Source organism: Cygnus atratus, chromosome 15 (genome assembly GCF_013377495.2).
Source record: "Cygnus atratus isolate AKBS03 ecotype Queensland, Australia chromosome 15, CAtr_DNAZoo_HiC_assembly, whole genome shotgun sequence".
NCBI classification, from domain to species: Eukaryota; Metazoa; Chordata; class Aves; order Anseriformes; family Anatidae; genus Cygnus; species Cygnus atratus.
The window spans coordinates 13330534-13355084 of record NC_066376.1 but is presented as its reverse complement, the minus strand read 5'-3'; the positions used below and the strand labels follow the sequence as shown (position 1 = coordinate 13355084).

Here is a 24551-nt window from a genome sequence, read left to right as displayed (position 1 = left end):
ACAGGAACCGCCGCTCTGCGTGCAGATAAAGGCAGTGTCCTGGTGGGACGGGGGTGGTTCTGTGATAATTATGGATTTCCCCCCGCTAAAGGAGCGAGCTCATCCCAGCTGAGTGCTGCGTGGCTCCTGAAGCCGGGAAAATAGCTGGCCGTGCTTCACCGAGCAGCGACCGCGTGGGAAGAGCGCGCTTCGGGCTCCGGTGGTGGAAGTGGCTCCAAAAGAGGCGCTGAGCTCAGGCCAAAGTGCCCATGGCTCCCACGGCGAGCCCGCTGGAACAAGGTGAAGCGGCAGCAGCTGGCTGGTTTCCAGAGAGGAACAGATAAATATATTTCCCTTATTTAAAAAAAAAAAAAAAAAGTAACTAAATAGAACAAGTCCGAGGAGGTGGGTCTGCCTCTGAATGGCCTCGTCCCCGGAGTCCCGTAGCCAGGAAGGAAGTGGAGTACTGGGGAGTCAATTTGAGGCTGGGCTGCAGTCCTGGGATAGACTTTGCTTTTCCTGCTGGTTTCCTGTCTGTGCCTGCGGCCACCTTCGGAGCCGATAATGCTTTGGCTGCTGCGGGCCAGCAGGGAGCCAAGCCCGCTCGGCTCTGTCTCGCGCCTCGGGGACGGATGCGGCCTTTCCTCGGCAGGGAGGCGGGGGCACACGTACTTCGTGAGCGGCTGTGGTCCAGGCTTGGCGGGGAGTGGGGGGAGGCTTCCCTCGCAGAGGGGTGGCAGCAGGGGAAGAAAAGCGGTGCTGTTCGGTGTCGGGGATTGTAGGAGCTGGGGGGAGGCTGCGGTGGCTTGAGAGATGGACCCAGGTGCCCGGCTGAGGCTGGTGCTCTGGGGAGCCCTGTGTGCTGCAGGCGGGTGGGCACGGGAGGAGAAAAAGGGCCTTAGTGGTAGGAGCAGTAGGCTTGTGACAGCCAGATTTGAGTGCCTGTTCTCTTCAGGGCCAGGCCGCTCAGCCTCGTTGTATGTGTTAGCATCGTGGCTTTTGGAGGAGCATCCCCCTGCCTCTCCTGGGGTACCAGCAGGGTGCAGCTACCTAAGCCTAAAGCTACGAATTCACGTTAGTGAAAGCAGTCTTGTTGCTGAAATCTCTGCTTAGGGCAAAGATCTTTATTTTGAAATACATCCTCGGTAGCCGTGCGTGCGTTCCAGATAAATTCTGGCTTAGTTGCGGGTCTGCTTGGGCTCCTTCTCGGTCGTGTACTCGAAGGTGTTGGCCCGTGCTGGTGCTGGATGCAGGCACTGAGCGGAGCCCAGCACGGCCAGGGCTCCCCGTGCGCTGAACCCTTCGTGCAGCGGCGAGGCGCAGTGCCACGTGTCTGGGTGTCGGGAGGGGAGTATGGCACCGAGCTGACTTCCAGGGGAGATTTAAGAGAACGTTTCTGTTCACCGCGCCTCTGCTCACAAAGAGGGGCACGGGGCCCTGTCCTGGTCGAGTTCCTGGTGGCTGCTCTGCGTCGCCGCAGAGGGACGGGGCCCTTCGCTGCCGGAGCTGCCATTTGCTGTGGGCCTTCAGGAGGTCTCTGCTGGTGCCGTGCGTGTCAGCACCCGGCCGGTGGGGCTGGGAGCGCTCCTGGCTCGCAGAGCCCTTCACGTGCATCGTGGCAGGGCTCTGAGCACCGAGAGTTGCTCGGGTTTGCTCCCCTCAAGAGAGGCTTTTCGAAGAAAGCGTCGCAAGATCTGTGCGGCCAAATCTGAGCGCCTCTGCCCACCGCTTGATTTGGCCGAAGCTCTCCGAGTGCCTTCCTTTTCCAGAGAGCTGGCATTTTCTGGAGTTCCCCGCAGCATTCTGCAAAGACTTTGTGTTTTCCTATAAGAGCCTCTTCAAAATGAAGTACCTCTGAGCCTCAACAACCGTGGGGGGAGGAACAGATTTATTTATTTATTTATTTATTTGAAACGCTATGGAGAAATAAATCTCCCTGCTGTTTGGGGGAAGCGAGGAGACCTGCTTTTGTTGCTGGCAGCGGGTGGGGGGGTGCTTGCTGCACCCCTCCCAGCAGCGCCCCGCTGCTCCCCGCAAGCACCGGTTAATTCTGGGGAGACCCCCAGCACGAGCCAGCCGGGGCCTCGGCGTTTGGGAACCACACGGCTTAAATGTGTGGAAGAGGAGGAGGTCGGCGCTGCCGGGTAACTTCACACGATCCTGTCTCAGGGGCTTTGAGCCTGCCTGAGGCTGGGGCTGGGACTGTGGGTCGGGGCAGGCAGTTCCCTGCTTTTTATCAGCAGCCTGCTTGGCTTTGGGTGTGCTCAGAGTTGATTTTGCACCCTGCAGGAGTGAAAGCTGCCTGCGGTTTGCTCAAGAAGAGCTTTTTCTCATCCCAAGATAGCCGTGTTTCAACCCATTAGAGGTTTCAGCTCTTATTTCCTCTCCGCCACCTACCCTCCGAGCCCTTCTCTTCTTGGTCTCTGAGTCTTAGGAGCAGCTCAAAACCTCAGGCAAGGTCACACGTCGAGAAGCTCGGTTGGGGATTTTAGGGATATTCTCCAAGCTCGTGGAATCGCTCCCATACAAAGCTAACCAAATCCCACCCCACCTGCACAAGGACGCTGCAGGTCCATGCAGGGACCGGCGAGCTACTCCCGAGCCGCCAGGCAAGGAACAGAGGCTTGCGTGGTTGGGGGAAAGCTGGGGATAACCAAAATCTGCCCTGACTGTATCCACAAAGGGGCGAGGAGAGAAAAAGAGACCACTCTTCCGAGCTAGGAGGGTGCTGTCGTCTGCTGCGATGCCCAGGACGTGGCTGTGGATCGCACTGAGCAGAGCTCGCGCTCCCGGGCACTGCAGTGGGGTGGCTGTGTCCCCGCGTGGGTTGTGCTCCTCTGGGAGCCGTGGCGCTGAGTTCAGCTGGGATTTGGTAGGGTAACGATGCCGCAGGTCGTCCTGGATACCTGCTTGGTGGGAGCACTGCCCCTGTGACCGTTTGCTTGCCGGTTCTCCCCAAACACACTGCAGCTGGAACAGTGGCCGGCCCAGGAAGGCGTGCGGTGCCACGGGGCTGGCAGCACACCAGGCTGCTTCAGCCGCCCGCCGCTCCCGGTCCTGCCCATCCACTTTCCATGCTGGCTGTTCCAGCTGCCCGCTCCCTCTCAAAGCCCCTTACTTGTTTAAATTGAGGCTACTTATAGCTGTGGAGCTGTGAAGAAGTCAGAGGGTGGCACGGAGTAGTGGCAACTGAAGTTCTTCGCATGAACCCAAAAGGCCCCAGCAGTAAGAGGGCAAATTTCCCTTCCTCTCCCTTGCTCCCTCATGCCCCCAGGCCACCTTCCCCACCTCTGTTTCCCACAGCACAGGTAACAGGGCGGTTCTGCTCGCTTCCCCTCTACAGAGAGGGCAAAAGCCAGGGCAGGAAGTCAGAGCTTGTGCCCTGAGGCCTTACCCAGCAGGGCTGGCTAAAATCCGAACCGAAATGCCCGAACCCCATGGCTGAAGCCTTGCTGTCACACTGGAAACTGCAGCAGGCTTGTCCCTTAACCAGTGCCGTTCCTAGGAAAGGAGAGCAGCACGTTTACCCGGTTTGCTTTTTTTTCCAGACTCTGCAGTAGCTGAACTCTCTCGTTCCAGGGACGGAGGCTCAGGTCCTTCTCCAGGTGCAGGCGCTGGGTAATTTTGGTGCTCTCCGGTTGCAGCTCTGTGTGCGGGAGGTCGGCATCCAGCCTTGGCTGCGCCCGGGTCCGTGGTCCTGGCCTCGTCGCCTCTTTTGGGAAGGGATCGTGAAGCTGCGGAGGAAGGAACCAATGTAGGAAATTGTGTGTGTGTGTGTGTGTGTGTCTCAGGGGGAGGAATTTGTTTTTCTCCTTGGGTCGCGTGAAAGACCTACGGTGAAAGCCCCAGGCCCCTCCACCTACTGTTGTGCAGCATCTGTTCTGCAGGGAGATGTCCCTGCATTAACTTCACGCGTCTGTCGCGGGCTCGTGAGAGGGGCTGAGGGCCAGAGCAGCCTCCTGCTTCCTTCCCGTGGGGCGGGTGGGCAGCTCCCTTCCTCCTGAGCTGGTCGGTGCTGCCAAGCGCCTTCCATCTCCTGGGTTTGTTCTGGAGCTCGTTCCTTTCTCCCAGAAGCATCAGGTGCTGGGAGCTGCTGGATCTCCCCCGCCAGTAACTCAATCCAGTCTGACCCCGCTGGCTCTGACCAGCGTGATTCAGGAACGGAGAGGGGAACACTCGTGGAGCTGCCGCCCGCCTCGCCTGCCTCCAGCCCTTGCTGCAAGCGCCTGGCCCCGAGCTCTCTGGGCACCCAGAGGCCACCGAGAGGCCGTGCTGATCCCATCTGGGCTGGAGGTCGGTGCTGGTGTGTGGAGGGGACGGGAGAGCGCGTGCTGGGCAAACCCTCTGCAGGCCTTTGTTCCCTCGCGCGGAGCCGTCCCGCCGGTGCAGGGCTGCCACAAACAGAGGGGCGGTTGTTCAGGGGACAGAGGGGAAAGAGGAGTTGTGGGTCGATGCTGTTTCAGCTCGGTGAGCTGGGGCTGCATGACAAGTGGCACATCTGGCTGCTCCTGCCCAGGGATCTGCAGCCTGCCCTCGGAGCTGGGCTTTAGCAGGATCTCTCCGTCCCAACAAACTGCCCTGGGCTTTTATTTGACTTGGGATCCCTCCCGTGCTCCTCACCCTGCAGTACCTGCCCGCCCGGTGCCAGCCGGGGCGTCCCGCGGCGTCCGTGCCCGCCGAGTCCCTGCGAGGGGCAGGTGCTGAAGGTCGCGGTGAGGAGGGGCGGAGAGCTGAGCCGAAGAAAACTTCTCCTGCCTTCCAGCTGGCGTTCGTGAGGCTGCAGCAGGACGTTAAAACCAGAAGGAAACTTGAAGGGAACTGTGAACGCTGCCCTTCTGGATGGCGGTGGGACGATCGGCAGGAGGATCAGGGCAGTGTGGGGTAGGGTGGAGAGCTTGGGCTGCAGGTGCTTAAAGCTGCCAAGCTGGCAGCTCGCTGGGAGCCACGGGGGCCTCGCCCGCCCTTGCCTGGAGCACTGCAGAGCTCAGCTTTGTCTCCAGACACCTGGGTTCAAGCCCTGCTGCTTGTGGCACGCCGTGCCGAGCAGCATCGCGTGCTGGGGCTCGTAGGTGCCTAGCGCTGGGCTGCTGTGCTTGGAGCACGACAGGTTCGCTGGAGGAGGCAGCGGGGGGCTCGGTGCCTTTAGGGATGGAGAGGGCAGGGTGCCTGCCCACTGCCACTCCACAGCGCTCCTCGACTGCAGGGTGGGGAGAAGGAGGTGCAGGTGGACCCGAGCAGGGTCCTTCATCTCCCTGAAAGCCTCATTTTTAACCTGCGTGCCTTGAAAAAGTGAAACTATTTATGTGTGGATGTATTATAGATAGTTTATTCCACTGGTTCCTTGGGACGCCAAGGAGGAGATGCCTTTTCTTCTGAGTCCTGACACGGCTGTGCCCTGTGCAGTACAACTCGACCTGTGCCACCAACTGCAGCAAACGGATCCTCTTTGCCCTTCCCTGCCGAGGAGCCGAGGCTTGTGCTGCCTCACCCCGCATCTGTTGTGCCTGTCTGTGGAGGAGGCCAAATCTGGAAACACTCGGTGCTTCTGAAACGTGGAAGAGATTTTGCAGGAGCCGCAAGGCTGCAGCCCGTGGCGCCAACCCGGCTGATCGTCGTCGCTGTTGTCTCACCCAGCAGCTCCCGTGGCCCTTGCAGCGACGCGTGGTGGGCACGCCATGGCGTGACGCGGACCCCGGGCAATCTCTTAGCGAACCAGCAAAGCTTGGCACCACGGCCTGTGTTCCTTAGGTCGTCTTTTTCTCCAGCAAACGCTTAGATGCCTTCTGGGTTCTGGGTGTGCGGGTGCTGCAGCCCCCGGCTCGCTGGGCTGCTCAGTGGTGGCGCGGTGGGGAGGGCGCAGCAGCGGCCGTGCCCCATCCCTTTGGTGCCACGACAAGCCCGCTGCAGGCGGTGCCCGTGCCTTATCTCCTGTCTGCCCTGCGTCCACGGGTGGACGGCGACATCCTTTGGGCTGTCCTTGGAGAGAGGGCATGTGTGCCGAGGTCACCCGAGCGGTGCTGGGGAGAGCACGCGGGGCCCGAAGCGGTTCGGGAGCGTTTGGTAAGGACGGGAGGGGTGGGACCCTGCTGCGGGACGGGGTGCTGTGCTGCGTGGGGGGGGCAGCCGCTGCGAGGCCTCTGCTGGGTCGCGCTGGGGCTTCTCTGGGGTGGGCACGCGAGGGTTAAGCGCACGTGCACGAGCCGGGAGCATCCTCTGGATTCCAGTCGTCAAAGCGCTAACTTCAGCATGCTTCATCTTTACGAGGCAGTAAGCAGTGCGACGGTCTGAATTACCGAGTCCAGAGGCCTCCAGGGTGCTGTGTAAGTCGGGGGGACTTCCCTGGTAATTACTGCCTGACTGCTGGAGCAGGGCACGTTTCGGATGTGTTGCTGCCTCAGCTGAGGCTGAGCAACAGCTCCCGAGCGTGGGGCGTGAGCAGAAAGAGAGGGCTGCAGAGCGGCAGTGCTGTGGCTCCCCCCTAACCCCCCCGGCTCCCCCTAACCCACCCGGCCCCTTGCTCCCAGCAGCAGGAGAAACCAAGGAGCTGCCGTTCGGTCCGCACCTGGTGGAAGCGGTTGCTATCGTTCCTTCCGAAGTTCAGGCCCATGAGAAAAAGCGGTGAGCGACCTTTATCGACCGATGCGCGCGCGTTAGAAGATGCGTTCGTTTTAAACTCTTGGTGGCGGGACTCGGCCCGTGCCCAGGATCCCAACTTCTCCCATCGCCCCCACAAGAAGGAGCTGGGCTCGGGCTGTCCAGGGCACCGCAGAGGGCGCTGGCACAGCACGGTGTGAGAGCTCGCTGATGCCCCAGTGTTGTGAATCCTCGAGGCTGGCCAGGCTCGTCTGTACAGAGCAGGGGTGCTGAGGTGGCGCCGTGCCGAAGTCTCCTTGGATATAATTTTGAATTTCTTCAGTGGTGTCGGAGTCACGGTGCAAAGCAGCTGGCTCGGGGCAGGGTGTGTTTCCCTGACACCGACACATCTGTTTGTAACAACTGTTAAAGTTTGTTGAGGAGGTTTTGCTTTTGATTCTGTCGGTCGTGTGTTAGCACCCAGTCCTGCAGAGCACAATTAGGGTTTTGTGAGAGCGGCCAGGCACTCCGACCTCCCCGGGGTTCCTCCTCAGAGGAGCAGCCGGTGGTGGTGTCGGCGGGGGAAGCCGGGGGCTCTTTGCACCTGCAGGGATACCGATCCAGCACCACTTCAGCCTTTTGGGCCTTCTGTACGGGCAGGGCTTGAACCACTGAGAAGTGTGGGGTGATGCCGTTTTCTTTAGTTCTTTTCCTTCTGATAAGACCCAGGATGGCTTTTAGAAGCTCAGGTATCTCTCTCAAAAGTTGCTCAAGCCTTTTTCCTGCAGACCTGGTGTGCAAAGCTGCCAGTCTCCTGGAGCTGCAGGATGTAATTTAGCTCATCTCTGACCTTGGTGTAGGAACGGCGTCTGTGTTTAACCAGCGCTGGAAGGAGAAGGTGGAAGGCAGGGGTGGTGGTCGGGGCGTCCCTTCTCCTGCCCTCAGGAGCACACAAGCCCTGGGAGCAGCCTGCAGATGCCCCGGACCTCTTGTGCCATTCGTATCGAGCCTGACTTTTCAGCTGCTGGGGAGACGGGTGGATTTCTACTTACTGTGCTTTGCGTGTGCTCCCCACCCCTCCCCGAAGTCAGTCCACGGATCAGCACTGCAGGAACTGGAGGCTGGGGCGCAGCAGTTGGGACTGCCAGCTGATTTATTCGATGGAGGTGTGAGTGATGGGAGCAGACAGCTTCGGAGCCGCGCTGTTTCTCCTGATCCATTTCTCCTCCTTCCTTCCTTTCATTCTCTCTTTCTGTTCTGCCACTCCTCTTTCCATTTTATTTTAACAGCACTGTAAGTTGCAGCATAAATCTCGACTGAGTGGCAGTGCAGGTTGGTGGCCACCAGTAAATCTCCTCTTCCATCTCCCCACGCAGGAGGGATCTTAGGCTGGAAGGAAGGGCTATGGAGGAATCCTGGATGTGCCTGGCTCTTTCCAGCTGTGTCCCTTAGGCTGCCTAGACTATGGCAACAGGAAAATTCTTCTCCCAGCCTAGACTCCAGCGCTGAGACCTGGCCCGTTGGAAAGCAGTGTGCGACAGCCTCTAACATGGGATAGGAGGGAGCCGCAGTCGCTGTTCCTCACGTGTGTGGCGTCTGAAGTTGTTCCTTGTTCTTAAAAATTATTGAAGGTGGTCTTCATCTTCATCCTGGCAGGTGGACCTGTTCCTCCCAGACTACCCAGCGCATGCAGGTGCTTTTGTTTTCTGGTGCCGAATACATACATTCTCTACAGACTGCGCTGCATTGAGGCCAGGTGCTACGGGAGCAGAACAAAAGTACAGACCCTGCCTTCATCTTAGCCTCTTCTTTGCAGTCTTTGAAGCTTCAAAGGCATTTTCTTTGCTGTGTTCTTAAAACGCTGGACACATGTTGAAAGCTGCAAGGTTATGTATGCTTGAGGTCGGCAAGGCTTGCTTCTTGGTACCCGGAGGAAACCGAGGTGCAGAGGGGAAAGGCAAAAGCTGCAGAACTGTGCTGGAAAACCCTGAGGTCCTGTGGGTCTGGAATAGCTGTGACTTTCGCAAAGGAGAAGCACGGGGCCAGCAGTCCCTGCAGTGTCTAGGGACTGCAGGGCTCTGACTCCAGACGGTTGCCTCGTCCTTGCCCTGCTGTGCTCTCCGGGGAGGGCAGGCTCTTTAGAGACAGACTGCAGACCCACACTTAAAAAGAAATTCCTTAATTGGCTTAAAGACGGTTAAGAGAAATGAAAACAGTAGAGAGAGCTTCCTCTTCATCCAGACTTCTTTCCTCTGCAGGGGTTCCTTTTGGAGTGGTTGCTCAAATACCCCTCGAGTGCAGATGGCTGCGTAGGGGGAATCGTGTCCTTGGGTCCCAAGAGTCCACCCTCCTGGGGACTTTTTATAAGTCCTGTTAAACCAAACCCTGAGCGTCTTCCTAGACAGGGACATGGAGCTCGCTGCCTGCCTCCTTGCTCGCCGGCAGTCCCTGGCATGCTGAGAGTGTCCTCGGCCAGGTCTGTGCATGGCTGCTTTGTTTTATATTTATTTATACATACATATAAAGCACCTATCACCATACTGATAAACACCCTTTGGAACCACTCAGGTCTCCTGGTTAGATCCTGTGTAACCTCATCTCTGGCTCTGGCCGTGTCCTAGAGGCTGGACCTTCACCTTGCTCGGGGCTGACCGCTCTTCTAGAAAGCGAGTGAGGGTCCTGGTCGTCCTCTGGGCTGCTGTAAATCTTGCCAGCACAGAAGGACCAAGTGTGATGTCGGTGAGGAGCTTGAAACTCGCTCCCAGCCCTTGGTGTGGTGGTTGCAGACAGGCTGCTCTCTGCTCCCCTGTGCCAGGTGTGGGTTTTGGGGTGCTCACAGGTCCCGGTAGCTCCCCGAGTCCTGGGCTCAGAGGCGTGCTTTGTTCTCTTAAGATTCTCCCTGCGTACATGCATAAACCCCTTAATAGCTGTGATAAACCATATGCCCCTGTTCCCTAAATAAAATAAATGAAGTTGGAGAAACCTCCCAGGAGCATCTAGGACTTCCCCACCTGTGGAAAATTGACAATTAGGGGAGCTGTGTGTGGGGGAGCGGGGAGCAGAGCCCATAAAGACAGCATCAGCGGAAAAAGAGGAGTGTCTGGAAGCCTTTCATCTTCCTGTTGGCAGTGCTCAGATGTGACTCCAGCTGCTTTCTATTCTGGGATGCCATCAAGTGTGCGCTCCCACAGGGGCTGGGGAGAACAGGCGGGGGCTGCGCTGCCAGAGGTGGCCTGCCCAGAGCATCAGTCACTGCAGCACGCTCCTTTCTGCCTTCTCACGGCTTGCTCGCCAAACCCCGCGACTTCTGGGCTGAGAACAGTTGGGTGTCCTTGACCTGCCTGATTCCTGGGGCCGGTACTGTTTGCAGACAGCAGGACTGGATTGACCCAAAGGGTTGGAAGTCATTAAGCTAGCACGTAGGAATGATTTAGAGGATGGTGAATAGTCACTGCTAGGACTTGAGAAATTCATGTTTGGTTTCTGGGCTTGTTGTAGACTTTGTGGTTGGGCATGACCCGTGGTCTGTCGGTGCCTTGCTCACCGTCTGGGTAACAGACCCCCATGGAAGCAGAACCCAAAAGCATCGCTGCGCTCCAGGCCCAGGGCTGCCCAGATCCGTACGTAGAGGTGTGTACGGGCGTGGGGTCTAAGCTCTTTCTGGTGCTGGTGGTGTTTCTTAGGCTGGAGTGGGAAAGTCGTTCCCAGTTCTGTCTAGAACCTCCCCAGGTGCTTGGTGGAAAGGTAATCTGGCAGACAGGCAGGCGCTGCAAGGCGAGAAGGACCCAGTCCTAGCCGTGTGTTTACTGGAGACCAGAGACTGGAGTTGCTTCAGGAGGGCTTCTGTGCTGCTCCTCGTGCTCTTCTGGCTAACCCAGCCGCCTGGCATCCCGGCCCCTTCTTGTTACAGAGCCTCTACAAACTAAGAGCTTTTAGTTCCTGACCTTCCAGGCCATGAGCGCTCCACAGCCAACTCGGTTGTCTCTGATGAGCTCGAGGTGCCTGCATGAGCATCCCCCTGCACCATGTTGCGGGATGCCCCTTAGCTCTGTCTCACCCCAGAGGCACCTGTGCCTGAAGGTTCGATCCCTTCCGAGGCTGAAGGCTCGCGATGTGACCCCTCTGGACAGAGGTACGTGCTGAGTCGTCCCGCTGTGTGTCCAAGCGCCGTGGCCAGCGCGTGCTGCGCTCGCCTGCCCCCAGCGTCCTGGGTAGGTAGGCAGGTCTTTTGCAGCCTGGTTCTTCCGAGTTGCTGATATCTGCCTCGGTGAGTGATGCGTATATCGTTTGACTGCCCGTACCCTCCCCTCGCCGCTCCAGCACGTAAGCCTCTGTGTGGTACACCGGCTTTGACAGAAAGGGCCAACCCTGCTGCAGGCTTTCACCGTTTGTCAGAATAAATTGCTTCTCCAGCCTCTTGTGTGGAGGAGATGCCGGGTCGTTCGGCCCGAGCCTGAGCAGCACCTAAGGCAGCTTCTCCCCCCTTGTTCTTCCTCCCCCCGAGCCTGCGAGGAGAGCAGAGCCCGCTGGCTGCAGCGCGGCCACAGGCTCCCCGAAGGAGGGGAGCTGCCTGATGCAGCAACAAATTTGGTGCCGTGTTGCATTCATCTGCCTGCCCTGAAATAACCTGGGAAGAGGAAGAGCTGGAGAAGGCGGATCCAGGAGGGAGAAAGGCTGGAGCCACCTGTGAGGTCGGTGGGATTTACTGCTCTTTGAAGCCTTTGCTGTCCCTGCAGGGCCACGCAGCCCCATTCACCGCGCGAGCCCTTGGCCCCACTGCACCCCAGCGTGGCGGTGAAGGGGAGGAACGTGGCTCCAGTGCAGCAGGCTGCTCCAAGCCTCCCTGCACGTTTTTCCAGCATCTGGCAGTGAATGTAAGTGCCCCTGCAAGTTGTGTCTGGAGCCAAGGACTTGAGGGGAAGAGTGAGTGGGTGCATGTGTGCGTGAGCTCCGATCCCCTGTTCATTTGGGACAGTGCCCTAGGCTGCTGCTCGGCGTGCTGAGATCCTCCTCTGGGGTCAGTCGTCTTCTGAGGGGCTGCAGATGTTGTTCCCGAGGTAGCAGAGAGGATGTTCAGCTTTGGGCTCTGCCTTCTGGCCTCTTCTTGCCAAAGGAGCCGAGCTGCTGAGGCGCGTTGAGAGCGGGCAGTGCTTGCTGGCTGGGGGCATTGATGGCAAATGGCTCGGAAAGATCCACCATCCTCGCCTTTCTCGACGCTGCCAGGTGCCATTTGTAGTGTGGCTGTGGTGGCTGGATCACCGTGCCCTGATCTGACCGTGGGCTGAACTCCAGGGCTGGCGGCAGTTGCCAGAGCTCGGCTCTATTCCCCTGTCCCTTGGCGATCTTTCTTTCTTCCCGCGGATCAGTGCAAAGCTCGTTGGCTGGGTTATTAAGTCGGAGCTGCTTTCCTGAGGCACAGGGCTGGCTTAGCTTTTCATTAAGGCCCGTTAATCACCCTAAAGGGACTCTGACAGCCACTGGCAACTGACCACGCTGCCTCGCTGCCTTTCGATGTGCCAGGATGCTCGAGGTCCCGCCTGCAGTGCCCTGAGCACGGCTGGGAGCTGCGTGGGACGTGGGATGCTGCCACCGCTGAGCTCGGTGGTCTCGGGGTCCCGAGGAGTTTCCCCCTTTGCAGGAAGAGCGGCCGGCAGCAGTTCTGCGAGGGAGCCGGGATGACGGCCAGGTTACAGCCACGGGTCAGGACCTGGAGGCTCGGGGCTCTCCTTCCTCCCTCTGCCAGCGCCTCTGCGGGCTGCAGCTGGGTACTCGTTAGTCCCAGGGCTCAGGGAAACACGAGCCTTTCTCTGCACCCCTCTGCTCCAAGGGGCACCGAGCTGTTGAGTCCTGTCGTTTTGGTTTGTTTGGCAAACTTTTTTGTATTGGGCACAAAGAACCCGGTGAAAAGGATGTTCTGCAGCTTCCCCGGGTGCCATTTATTGACTACTGCTGGTGCTCCGAGGCATTAACCCGCGTTGCACTTCCTGGGATCTTCTCCAGGTTCGCTGCTGTTACCAACTTTTGTGCCCTTTGTTAGATGTGAAATGAATTGGTGTAATAGCAGTAGGAACAAACGTAATCTTTGCAGCTGTTCCTCCCCAGCGTGTCCTCCTAGCTCTGGCGTGGTGGTTGTAAATCCTCTCCCTGTTGTTCTTCCCCTCCCCTGATTTCTCTACACCTTGTACTAAACTTCAGTGGGGGCTTGCAGGCTTTTGCTCCTGATGGGACCACGAAGTTTCTCAGGCACCTGCATGATGTTCAGCATTACACTGGTCACCAGCTGGGGCCAGATCAGCAGGGAGCCCTCGGGACTTCAAGAGGAGAGGCTGTCCCCAGCGTGTGACAGGGCTTCTCCTTGCAGGATGCTCTGCGTGCGTTTGTCCTGGGGTTCCTGCGGGTGCAGGAGGCTGTCAGGCGCTCCTGGTATCACCCACCCCCTTCCTGGCACACGCTGAGGTTTAAAGGACCGTGCTCCATGGAAGGGTTGTGCTAGAGCTTGTCCCAGAGGCTCCGGTGTCCTTGCTGCTCCCTGCTGGGTGCGTGACCGAATTGGTGCCATTCGGTCAGTCCTCACCGTGCTGCTGGTGCCAGGGCCGCGGCTGCTCTGCAGCGATCTCCTCTCCTGCTGTGTTAAGGAGCCCTGGGGTCCCCAGGATGAGAGCTGAGGATGAATGCTGTAGCCAGGTCAGCGGGCATCGCTGCTCTTCCACCAGATCTGGAACGGTTCTGCCTTTACCCCGATTCACCTTCATCTGCACTACCGGCCGGGGAGACTGTCGGCTGGGACTGACCCTTCTCAGACCCTCAGGACGTTTTCTGAGCAGCCTCAAGGCAGAGAAGGATTTACGGCCAGACGACAAATGATTCGATCAGGTTTTAGAGCCCCCGCCCTTCCTTTGAACTGTTCCTTCCTAACTAAGGGGATCTTTTCAGAGTTTGAAGTCTTTCATTTACCTTCCTTTCTGCAGAAGCACTCAGCCTTCTCCATGTGTGAGTAATTGCAGATTCCCTCCTGCTGGGGCCGTTGAAGTGAGCATTTGGAAGCGGCAGCGCACGTTTGTGCCGAATTTGTTCTCAACATCAGGGAGCAAGCAGGGCTCAGGGGCATCCGCCGGCACGTGTGCGCGGCGAGCGTCTCGCTTGTGCTGCAGAAAGGGGGTCTGAAGGGCCAAAAGCTGAGTTACGGTGGCTCTCCTAACATTTTGTCGAGGCTTTTTATAAAAGCCATCTCACAAGCAGGTAATTAGTTTATTTAGTAGCATATCTGTAAGATGCATCGTCTTCATTTGTGGGATTTACTTCAAAGAGTCTGAACCTTCTCCCGTTTCAGTTGCTCGTAATTTTTGCTGGGCAACTTATTTTAAGTGGGAAACTTTCTGGAAGAGTCTTCAGACAAAAGATGGAGTATAATAATTAAAAAAGCAAAACAAACAAAAAAAGGTAGCTGAAGCAAATTTTATCAGGCCTTTTTTAAAGGACAAAACTCGTGTTCCCCACGTGCATCCTTGCTCTGTGCGTTGAGGACGTTGAAGCCGCAGCACCCAGCGTGACTTGGCTCTGTCGGTCTGCTGGAGGTCAGAGCTTTCTGCTCTGTGGGCTCCAGCATTTGTAAGGACGCTGAGGATGGTGCAGCATAAGGGCTCTCGTGCATTGCTTTGCTGATCCTTACTGATCTTTTGGAAAAGATTATTATCTTTTTAACAATAAAAAAGTAAGTTCTTGAATTCTTGTGTTGCGTTTGCTGGAGGATTTGGGTCCTTTTTGCTCTGAAAGAGCAGCTTTTGTGGGGCTGCACACACACTGAGGCACTCCCAAACGTTTTAGCACTACCAGGGTATCAGTAGGGATCCCTTCTACATCCAAATTAAGCCAATTTCATGAAACTGGGACAAAAAACTGTAAAACCAGTGTTCCTCCTTCTGTGTATTTGCCCTTAAGTGGATTCAAATATCCACTGTATGTGGATTTTAGTCAAAGTCAGTGAGGAAATGCACTTACATAAGGCAAGGTATGGATTGAGGTCGTTAATTCAGCACCACCTCAAGCAAAATCAATCTATTAAGCCGTTGTCAAACCTGTTTAAGCCATAGTGAGATGCTGGGCTGAGTTAATGGCACATAAATCTTCCTCGGGGTATAGGACTTGGATGCAATTGGATCTTAATATTGTTTGCTCTTAATCTCCTCAAATACCCCCAAAATAGGAAAATTAGGTACAGAAAAACTAAATGAAGTAGCTGAGTTGAGGAACGACGGCAGCATTAGCAGGCGTGGTGAGGGTACGTACCCAGTCCCTCTTCTGAAGGTAGGGAGCCCAGGGCTTGCAGAAGCCCACAGCGTTTGATCAAAGCTAGGGCTTGGACTTAGCCAGCCTCCTTGAAACACTCTTTCTGCCTCTTTCTTTCGTATCCCCAGGGATTCTCCTTGTTGTTCGGGCAGGAATTTGGGTAACCTTTTCGTCTACAAAGGAGCCTCTGCGAAAGGTCCTGTCTCTGCAGGGTGCTCTGCTGGCCAAACTGGTTTCCTTCCGAAAGATAGCATCTTCTGACACCGAAGCAATTAAGGTATACCGAAGGCTAATGATGCACGTCCTGTTTTTCTCACAAGGCAAGCCTTCCAGATTCGGATTCTACTTTGAAGATTTCGCATGGAGGATGATAAATGTCTCCAGCGCATCAGGTCAGGATAATGCTGCCTGTGTGGCTGCACCCTTAGGGGAGAGGGAGTGTGAGGCGTGCTCCTTCCAGCTGGGCTGCTTTGCGTTCTTGCAACAGCATCAGGCCAGGAGCTCCAGTGCCCACGTATTCAGATGGGCTGAAGCCTTCAAAGACTCCGCTCCTCTTCTCCTTTTCCCAGGCCAAACCCAGCCAGGGATTTCAGCCGTGAAAAGGACTCTCCGAGCGATGAAGGTCTCCCCAACTTGCATCCTTCAGTCAAGCCAGGTTTTGGTGCACGTGCTTTCAAGGTGTTCCTGTCCCTGCTGGGCTTCTGCCTCTGCCCATTTCCCAGCCGGCTCTGAGCAGCTTTCCTGGGGCCTCTGGCACAGCCAACGAAGGGTCGGGGAGCACCCTCTCTGTTCCACTTGCATCCTTTGCAAGCAGTTGTACTTGCAGACGTTGCCTTGGAAATGGTTTCTTCCCTGTTCTGTGGCAAACTGCCCCCTCTCACCCTTAACATCTGTCTTTTTAAAGGCAGGCAAACCCTCTTTTCTGGGAGGCGACTGCAAAGTAAACGGCAGGGGAAGCTGCAGTTGGAGAGCAGTTTCTGTGGTTTTGTTGGCTGCTACAAAAATATACTGCTGAATAAATTCCATTTAGCTGGGGCCTGTTTTTTTTTTTGTCAGGCTTCTCATTCGTTGAGTTCTGTTTTCCCCTGGGAACCTTCTTATTAAAACTTGTAGCCTCTTCTCTCCCTGGCCAGTGAAGCACATCTGAGCTGTCTGAGCACTTTGCCAGCTGTGTCCAGCGTGGGAAAAGTGTAGGATAGGTAGAAACTGCAAGAACCCGCAGGAGATCTGGTGCAATGGGACCAAGAAATTCCCACAAACTAGAGTGTATCATCAGCTTGGAAAACCCGTGGTGTCTGTCCGAGCCTCTTGGCGCTTTCTGGGAAGGGTTACGTGCTGTTACGGGTCTTTGATGGCCCCGTTCACCTTTAGGTGCTCACCCTTGCATGGTCTTCTGCTGTAAAATGAGATTTTTTTTTTTCTCCCTTCTACTTTGATGAGTAATCTGCCTGTGCTGCTGCTGCTTTATTATGCAGAACAAATACAGCTGTCTTGCATCAGTGCGAGTTGTTACCAGGGGAAGATGCTGGTTTCTGCACCAATGTGATTGCCCTGTCCCAGCAATTGTCAGGAGCCCCGGCACTGCACCGGGGTGGGAGAAAGGGGCCTCCCGAAGGACGGGGAGTCCTGCCTGGAGCAGGGTGTGACAAGTGGGACGGGCTGGTCCCTCAGCTGGCTTCCTGCAAACTAGTTGAGTTTGTCCTGGAGTAACTCTATAGTGAGCGCAGGTATAAATCTATAATAAAACTCCGGAGTCCTCGAAGATTAACATGGAAGGCTCAAGAAGTCTTTACTTCGTCAACTGCTTCAGCAAAAGGATGAATTTCTGCAGCTGTAGCCACCGTGGTTCCCTTCCAGCAGACCTCAGGACCAAGGAGAACGGTGCCGCTGGAGCTCGGGCCGAGGCCCCAGCCCCGGCCTTCCCTGGAGGATCCGCCTGGCGTGGGATGGAGGCTGCATGAGGAGGGTCCTGTCCTCGGGGCTGGTTTCTTTCCTCGTCTGACCTCGCAGCAGTGAGTGGTGGGAACACACGAAACAGCAGCTGTAGGAGGGAACAGCAGAGGGTCAGGCCGGTACGAGGAGGCAGTCACTGTGCGCTCCCAGAGAGGTCTCCGTGCTCGGGGGTCTTTGAGATCAGACTGTGGAAACCCCCATCCCGGCACGGGTCTCTACGAGACCCAGCTTGGAGCCAGGAGGTTGGACTGGAAACCTCCAGAAGTCCCTTCTGGACCTGAGTTACCCTGGGACAAGTCTGGCCTCCAAAACCAACTTAGTGCTTGCTCCTGAAGTGGGCTGCTGCTTTTGCTCACGGGGGGGGGGTGCCAGCAAGGGGCCCTGCTCTGTGGGCACACGGGGAATGTTGCAGCGGCCTTCTTGGTGCACTGCTTCCCTGCCTTGCTTTGACGTGAGCCTCCAAGAAAGCAGGGGTGAGCGCGGGGAAGGTTTTCTTTGCGGTTTCTCCTCTTGCTCAGCTGAAGAATTGCGATGGTGGAAAGCGGGAGGTGAGCGCAGAGGGACAGGTCCCTTCTGGCGCTGTAATTCCGGCTGCACCTCTGTGTTTGGGTGACGGTTGCTGGTATTTAAGCCCGCTTTATTTTCTTGGCTCACTTTGGAGGAGTTGGAGAGACAGGATTTGGAAATACTTAAGCAACCTGCCCTGATTGTATGGTGTGAGCACTTACTTCTGTAGCCTCGGAGGTTTCGAAGCATGAATCAGAGGCTGTTTTTCTCCACTGATGCTCCTCTAGAAATCAGTAAAAACTGGAAAGTCCCTGCTGAGCTGTTCTGTGTTGCTCTGCCAGTCCATCTGCTGAAACCTCCCCGGGCCCAGCCTGCCGGCCCTTGCCTGGCTCTGCGAGTGGGACTCGGCTCCGCCGGCAGCACCTCCTCACCCAGGCTTCGTGACGTGGGGGCGGGAGCCAGCAATCCCACCCCGCCTGCCCTTCCACAGCTCAACCGCAGGAGCACGGCCGCGCGGCGCCGACCTCCTGCACCCCCTTTTGCACCGGCACGGCCGCCTCCTGCTCCGGCCGGCAGCGGGGATGTGGCAGGGCCACACGTGGGGATGCTCGGCTGTCCTCCCTGCTCACAGCACGCCGTGCCGCTGGCAGGAGGCGTTAAACAGCAAACGGCTGCGCGGGAGGAGCAGCGGTTTACAGCTCGCAGATACCAGAGGCAGGATTTTGTTTGCTTGGTTTGTATTTTTTTTTTTTTTTCCCCTCCCCAGACTTCTGGAGCTTTTTCTTGTATTTAGCAAGCAAGAGGATTTCGCTACGATACGTTCTGTATCTGAGAACTTAGGGCTTGTACGGTGCTGGCTAGAACAAGCAATTTTTATTTATTTCATTATTGCCGGAGAGAACTGAAGCAGTAAGCTTTAAGGCTTTGGCTTCTCTGGAGGAGTTTTATCGAGAGGAACAGCCTGATTCTGTTGCAGCGTGTGACTGTGCAGAGTACTGGGATGTGTCGCTGCAGTACCTAGGTCGCCTCGAGCCATCCGTTCTGGCAGCCCAAGGTGCTTCTGGCCGGGGCTGGGTGGCACCCCTTGGCCTGCAGGTGCCCGGCGCGTGGGGCTGGCCCAGCACCAGCTCCCTGCCTGCAGGAAGGAGGCAAACTGCAGCTCTGGGGCGCTTCCCGGTCTCGTGCCCTGCCCTGTTCCTTCCCGTCCTGTCCTGCCCTGCCCCGGTGAGGCTCCAGAAATGCCTTTGGTCCCAGCTGACACCCGAAGGTGGTAGAGACCTGCGGCCTGTCTGATGGCTGGGTGGGAGCCAGGGCCCTGCAGCAACGGGACGAGCTCAGCAGAGCCCTGAGGGGAGGGCGCTGCTGTCCTGAGGTGGGTTTGGAAGGTGACCAGCTGGTGCCTTAATCCCTTCGCTGTCTCGTCCTAACAGATCTGCCCCGTTTTATTTAGAGGCGTTCCTGCACCTCGGAGGGCTGCCTTGGCCGGGCAGAGCAGTGCGAGGCGCGGCCACGCGAGGCCAGCCCCGTCTGTGCTGCTGGAGCTGTGGGGTTTGGTGGCTGTCGCCCTTTCCGTGCCGCACGCACCCAAGGAGAGCCCCCCGCGGGTCCCCGCTGCCACCCCGCTGGGCTGTGCCGCGTCGCAGGCTGAGTGCCCCTTGCGTCGTGCCCCCTGCGAAGTGCCTCCTCCCCAAGAAAAAGCCCTTCCGTGGGCGGGGGGCTCTGCCGGTGGCCGTGGAGCGGCTGTTGCGGGGAGAAACCCATCTCCCGCACGGAGGTGGCAGGCGATGTTTGTCTCGGTTGCGTTTTCTGGGGCTGGAGAGCGTGTGTGTTACCGTACAGCAGGTGGGCTCGGGCAGTAGATGGCGGGGCCGGCTGGGTTTTCTCACGCAGGCTCGTTGCCTGCCAGGAGAGGAGCCAGCCGGGCTTTGTAGGGAAAAGCGCAGAGCTGGGACTGGCTGCGGGTGGGTTTCTCCTCCTGCCAGCCCCTTTGCGAGAGGTGAGGGGAGCCGTGGGGCAGGGGCCGCTGCCACCACGTGCGGTCCCAACAGGAGCAGGCTGGGGTCGTGCGCTGCCAGTCATCCAGGCTGGGGACCGGGGGCTCGCTCGGGATCTCCCGAGGTGCCTGCCCACGTCCTCTCCCGTTTCTGTGTGTCTCCCACCTGCGGGACACCCCGGCAAGCTGTGACAGCCTCCCTGGGGACAAGCGGGCAGGGAAGTCCCTGCCAGAGCTTGCCGCCCTGCCGGCCCTGCCGCCGCCGGGGGACTTCCAGACCCACGGGGGAGCAGCGAAAGCAAGAGCTGTCCAAACCGTCCAAAGGCAAACTTTTCTGGGAGGCTTTGGTTTTTCTGAGAGCTGCCGGTGGAGAAAGCCAAGCGGCTGGAAGTCCCGGCAGTGGGCAGATGGCACGGCAGGGCGGAGGGGACCCGGACGGGGACAGCAGGGCCGGGGAGAGGCAGCAGCTCCCCGTGGCCGGGGGTAGAGCTCGGGGCAGAGCGCAGGCAGCGCAGCAGCAGGGCAGAGCACTGCAGCGTCCTGCTGCCACCTCCCTTCTGCTGCCTGGATCTCCTGCCCGGCCAAGTGAAGCTGTGCAGCCTTCCCGAGCCCGCAGCTCCCTGCTGGGTGCACGTCAGGCACACCCGGCGATGCCGCCTGGCCCGCTGTGCCCGCCGGTGGGACCCGTCTTGCCTCGGCCATCCTGGGCTTCTCCTTCTCTCTGCTGATACGGGAGGGGGTGCGGTGATTTTTCACGGTCCTGTGGCTGCGTGGCCAGAAGCCTTCGCCAGCGCGGTTCGTGCGGCAGGAGGAGCGGTGGCCGGAGGGTGCCAAGCTGCGGTAAGCGGCGCAGATGTGCTCCTAGGGGTTGGTTTGGGGGCCGGTGCTACCCCAGCACAGCGTGCAGTGTGGGACGGCTGCGGGTGGTGCAGGTTGCTGACAGCCTTTGCTTGCCTTTTGCTGATGTCTGTGGTTTGATGAGGCTCAGCCGGTGAGATGAATGGACGTGACAGGATCACGGGGCCCTTCGTGGCCCCGTTTGTTTCCCCGCCCCTGCTGGAGCTGGGCACACAGCTCCTTCCCTTTCCCTGCTTGAAGGCTGATTTTCCTTTCAGACGTTTCTGGGCACGGTGCTGCCACAGGGAGAGGGCTGCGTAGGGGCTCACAGCTGCAGGACTTCAGGCAGAAAAATCAATGTTTGTATTCCTTTTAGCTGGGAAAGATTCTTGAAAGAACTCCAGTAAATAAATACCTTGTAAAGTTCAAACTGTGAAGGCACGGTGTGTGAATTTTCAAGCTCTCTCTTGAAATAAAATGGATTTCTTGGGTTCAGGCTTTATTTAGAGAAACATTCGATTTAAGGAGGGATTTGAAGGCTGCATCTGATCTCCTCGTGAGGGAGGGACGGTCTTCTGGAGGCGGCAGAGCCTGGTTTGGGGATGTGCTCGGACTGCTGCTGGGGTACTCCTGGGGGGTGTCCCATGTCCCCAGCCACGGAGGGGACCTTCCTTCCCCCAGGGTGGCTCCTGCTGCAGCCACTGTCCCCGCAAGGCCCCGCTGCTGCAATGCAGTCAGCTCGGCTGCCTCGGGGAGCCGGCTGTGCAGGTGCTGCTGCCTGGGATGCTGGAGGCCAGCCAGGACCAGGTTCCCTCCGTGGACTGCGTGGGCATCTCGTAGCTTTCTGTACCTGTCCTCTGCGGCACAGAACGGTTTCTTTCCCTTCTTTGTTCCCGTTTGTGTCGGGTTGAACCTGATCCTCGAAGGGATGCTAGGAAGGGACCCAGTGGTGAGCCCCCGTGGTTTAAGCCGCTGGTTCCTTGCTCTGGGACAGCCTGAGGTTGCTGTTCCCGGGAGGAGCTGAGGGCTCGGAGGCTCCTCCTGCAGGATCGGCCGTGCCGGGGGGTCTCTGGCACACAGGGCAGGGCCTGGGGGCCTGGCAAGGGAGCAGGGCGAGGCGCAGCTCCCTGCTTGTCCGGGGCTTTAGGCTTGGCTCTCGTGCTGTGCATTTACGTGGGGGAGAGCTGTCCGGTCCTCGTGCGAAGGAGGAGGAAGCAGGAAACTCTGTTTCAGCCCCACCTTCACTGGAAGCTGCAGGAAATTACCCAGAGCAGAGGACAAACAGCAGGGCTGAGGTTCCTTCAGCCACTCCGTAGCCTGCATGCGAGCGGGGCATCGCCTTCCTGAAGGCACCTGAGGGGGAGCTGCTCTCCCTGCGCCCAGAGGTCCCCCTCAGGAGCTGGTGCCACCGCTGCCGTTCGCTTTCTGAAAATTGAACCTGCCTAAAAACATCAGTACCGCTTTGTGCCCTACAACGAGGTGGCTCTGGCGCGTGTTGGACATCTTCCCACGTTAGGTCTGGGGGTTGGAATCGAGGGTTGATGCCGACAGCTGGGCTTTGCAGCCGCTCCGCTTCCCAGAGAAGCGGGGCTGGAGCCGGGAGGCAGCGCCCCTCCGAGCCTGCTGAGCAGAAATGTCCTGCTTCTGCTGGGGTCTGGGGGGAGGCAGGAGCTGCTGAGCTGTCCCTGTGTCAGCAGTGGAGGGTTTTGTTCCCCCCAGCAGAGATGAGTGGGGTGTCTGCGGTGGGGAGCCGAAAGGAGAGGACAGAGGCAAGAGCAGAAAGTGCAACGGAGGTGGGCTGGAGTGGCACTGAAGGAGGGAGAGAATTGGCACTGGGAGCAGAAAGAAGGCAAAGCAGGTTGGATATTGCCAAACGGAGGCACGGGTGGTTCCCAGCTCTGCACGGCCGTGTCAGCCGGGTGCCCTGTCCACCCCACGTCCTGCAGCCGCGCTCCCACAGCTCCCTGAGCCCGGCACTGCCTCTGCCCTTGGGCCACCTTTTCTCCCGGCAGTGGCCGGAGGTTGCCTGTCTCACACAGGTGCTGCCTCGGCGAGGGCGTTACAAACGAGCCGAAGGGGGACAAAACAGTTGCGGGTAGCGGCTGGGTGCAGCGGTGTTGGGCTCGCTCACCAGGGTTCATCCCCACGGACGAGAGAGGGCTCAGCGGGGCTGCGGGGCTGATTTCTGTGCCCTTTCCAAAGCGTTCGGGGTGGAAGCTGGCGCGTTGCCGTGCACTTGTGGAAATGCATTGTCACTGCCAGAGAAACGAGTGCCTGGAGAGCAATGAGTGCGTTGCTTTTTGTTCCCTTCCTGGAAGCAAAATCCTGCCTGTGGCAGCCTGGGAAAAACCTGCTGTCCCTGCGTACCTGGTGGCCCTGTCCTCATGCTGTCTCTGCTCTCTTCCAGCAACTCCCACTCTCCCGGCTCCATGGCTGCTGTGCGCGAGTGGTCCTGCACCCGCTGCACCTTCCTGAACCCCGTGGGCCAGCGGCAGTGCTCCATATGCGAAGCCCCTCGCCAGAAGCCAGACCTCAACCACATCCTGCGGCTGAGCGTGGAGGAGCAGAAATGGGCCTGTGCCCGCTGCACCTTCAGGAACTTTCTGGGCAAAGAAACCTGCGAGGTGTGCGGCTTCACACCGGAGCCGGGGCCCAGCGGCTCCCCCTTGCCTGTCATCAATGGCGTCTTGCCCAAGCCCACCGTGCTTGTGGAGCCCAAGGGCACGTCCCGGGAGGAGGCCGCCAAGGTGGAAAGCAGCAGCGAGGATTCGGAGGGGAAGAGCCCTGATGAAGCAGAGCTGGAGAGCGGCTGGGCTTGCCAGCGCTGCACGCTGCACAACACGCCGGTGGCCAGCTCCTGCTCGGCCTGTGGTGGGCCACGCAAGCTCTCCCTGCCCAAGATCCCACCAGAGGCGCTGGTCGTCCCTGAAGTCATCACCCCTGCAGGCTTTCACATGGCCCCCTCCACCCCGCAGCCTTTGGTCCCTGCAGAGGTCTCTGATGGCGACGCCGTGGCCGCCCAGGGCCCGGTGGCTATGGAACAAGAGGCCCAGAAGATGCCGGCCTTCAGTCCCTTCTCCCCGGGGCTCCAGAACAACCCCGTGCCCCGAAGCCGCCGGGAGGTGCCCCCGCAGCTGCAGATGCCGGGGCCCGAAGCGCCGCAGCCCGGGGCTCAGAGCGCGGCGGGGCAGAAGGGCTCCCCGCAGGGTCAGGCCCGGGCCGCCCCGGCTGCCCGCTTCCAGGAGCTGCTGTCCAACAAGCGGCTGAGCGTGCTGGAGGAGGAGATGGAGGTCAGCCCGTCCCACTGGAAGTGCAGCACCTGCTCCCTGCTCAACTCCTCCGGCACCAGCAAATGCGAGGCCTGCAGCACGCAGAAAGGCAGCGACACCATCAACTTGGTGGGGGACTTGGTGAGGTTCACCCCCTGCAGCCCCTCCAGCCCCGACTTCACCACCTGGTCCTGTTCCAAGTGCACCCTCAAGAACCCCACCGTGGCCCAGAAGTGCAAAGCCTGCGGCTCCTCCAAGCTGCACGGCTTCCAGGAGCACGGCGCGCAGGGCGAGCCGTCCCCCCGCTGCCCCGAGTGCGGGGCTTGCGACAAGGGCGGCTGCTCCTCCTGCGGCAGCAAGGCCCCCTCCGCCCGCAAGGTCGCCCGCCTCTTCCCGTCCCCGCTGCCCGGAGCCCAGGACAGGCCGGGCCAGTGGGCTTGTCCCGCCTGCACCCTGCTCAACGAGCTGAAGGCCAAGCACTGCGCGGCCTGCCACACCCCGCAGCAGTACGTGGCCCAGCGCAAGGGCCTCAAGGCCCTCAAGAGGAGGGAGAGCATGCACGTGGAGAAGAGGAGGCAGACGGACGAAGGAGAGGCCAAAGCCCTGTGGGAGAACATCGTGACCTTCTGCAGGGAGGTGAGTGCGAGCTGAGCTTGGCTTGCCGCCGATCTCGCTCGGAGAAGGGCCCTGTCACGCCGCCCCGGGACGGCGCTCTGCGCGGGCAGGCCGCCGTTGTGTCTTCGGGCCTGAGGGTTGCAGAGGAGGTGCTCGCCTGCAGCGGCTGCATGCTGGCTGTTAACCCTGAAATGGGGCGTTTGAAATCCACGGCAGGCGATCTGTAGGGTGAAGGGGCCTTCCAAGGCGACCCGTCTGGTTCGCTGCCTGCCCGAGGGTGAGGAAGTCTGAGCATTAACTGGCTCCTAGCAATGTTTTAAATCAGAGAGAGAAGGGAACGTTACGGGGTGATCAGCCCAGTTCCTCCCTGTCCAAGGGTGAGGAGGGCTGGGAAGGAGGGTGTGCGGGTGTGCTGCTGGCACCAGTGGTCGTGGGCAGCACCTGCGATGCGGTGGGTGCAGGAAATCGGAGGGCGCTGCGGGTGGAGGCGCAGAGCACTGCGTGTGCAGGCAAAGGACACTGCTGCCACTGCATCTGTG

The 24551-nt window shown here is 58.8% G+C and overlaps 1 protein-coding gene across 6 annotated transcripts in view; it reads left to right on the top strand.

Annotated features, from left to right (window-relative positions):
- The window catches only part of CAPN15 (calpain 15), a 48843-nt gene that overhangs the window by 12834 nt on the left and 11458 nt on the right, over nt 1-24551 (top strand). For all 6 annotated transcript variants that reach the window (XM_035548858.2, XM_035548857.2, XM_050713823.1 and 3 more), the window contains one exon: nt 22536-24033. In XM_035548858.2, coding sequence (XP_035404751.1) covers nt 22558-24033 — 1476 coding nt within the window. In that variant the 5' untranslated portion in view covers nt 22536-22557. The remainder of the gene's footprint in view (nt 1-22535; nt 24034-24551) is intronic.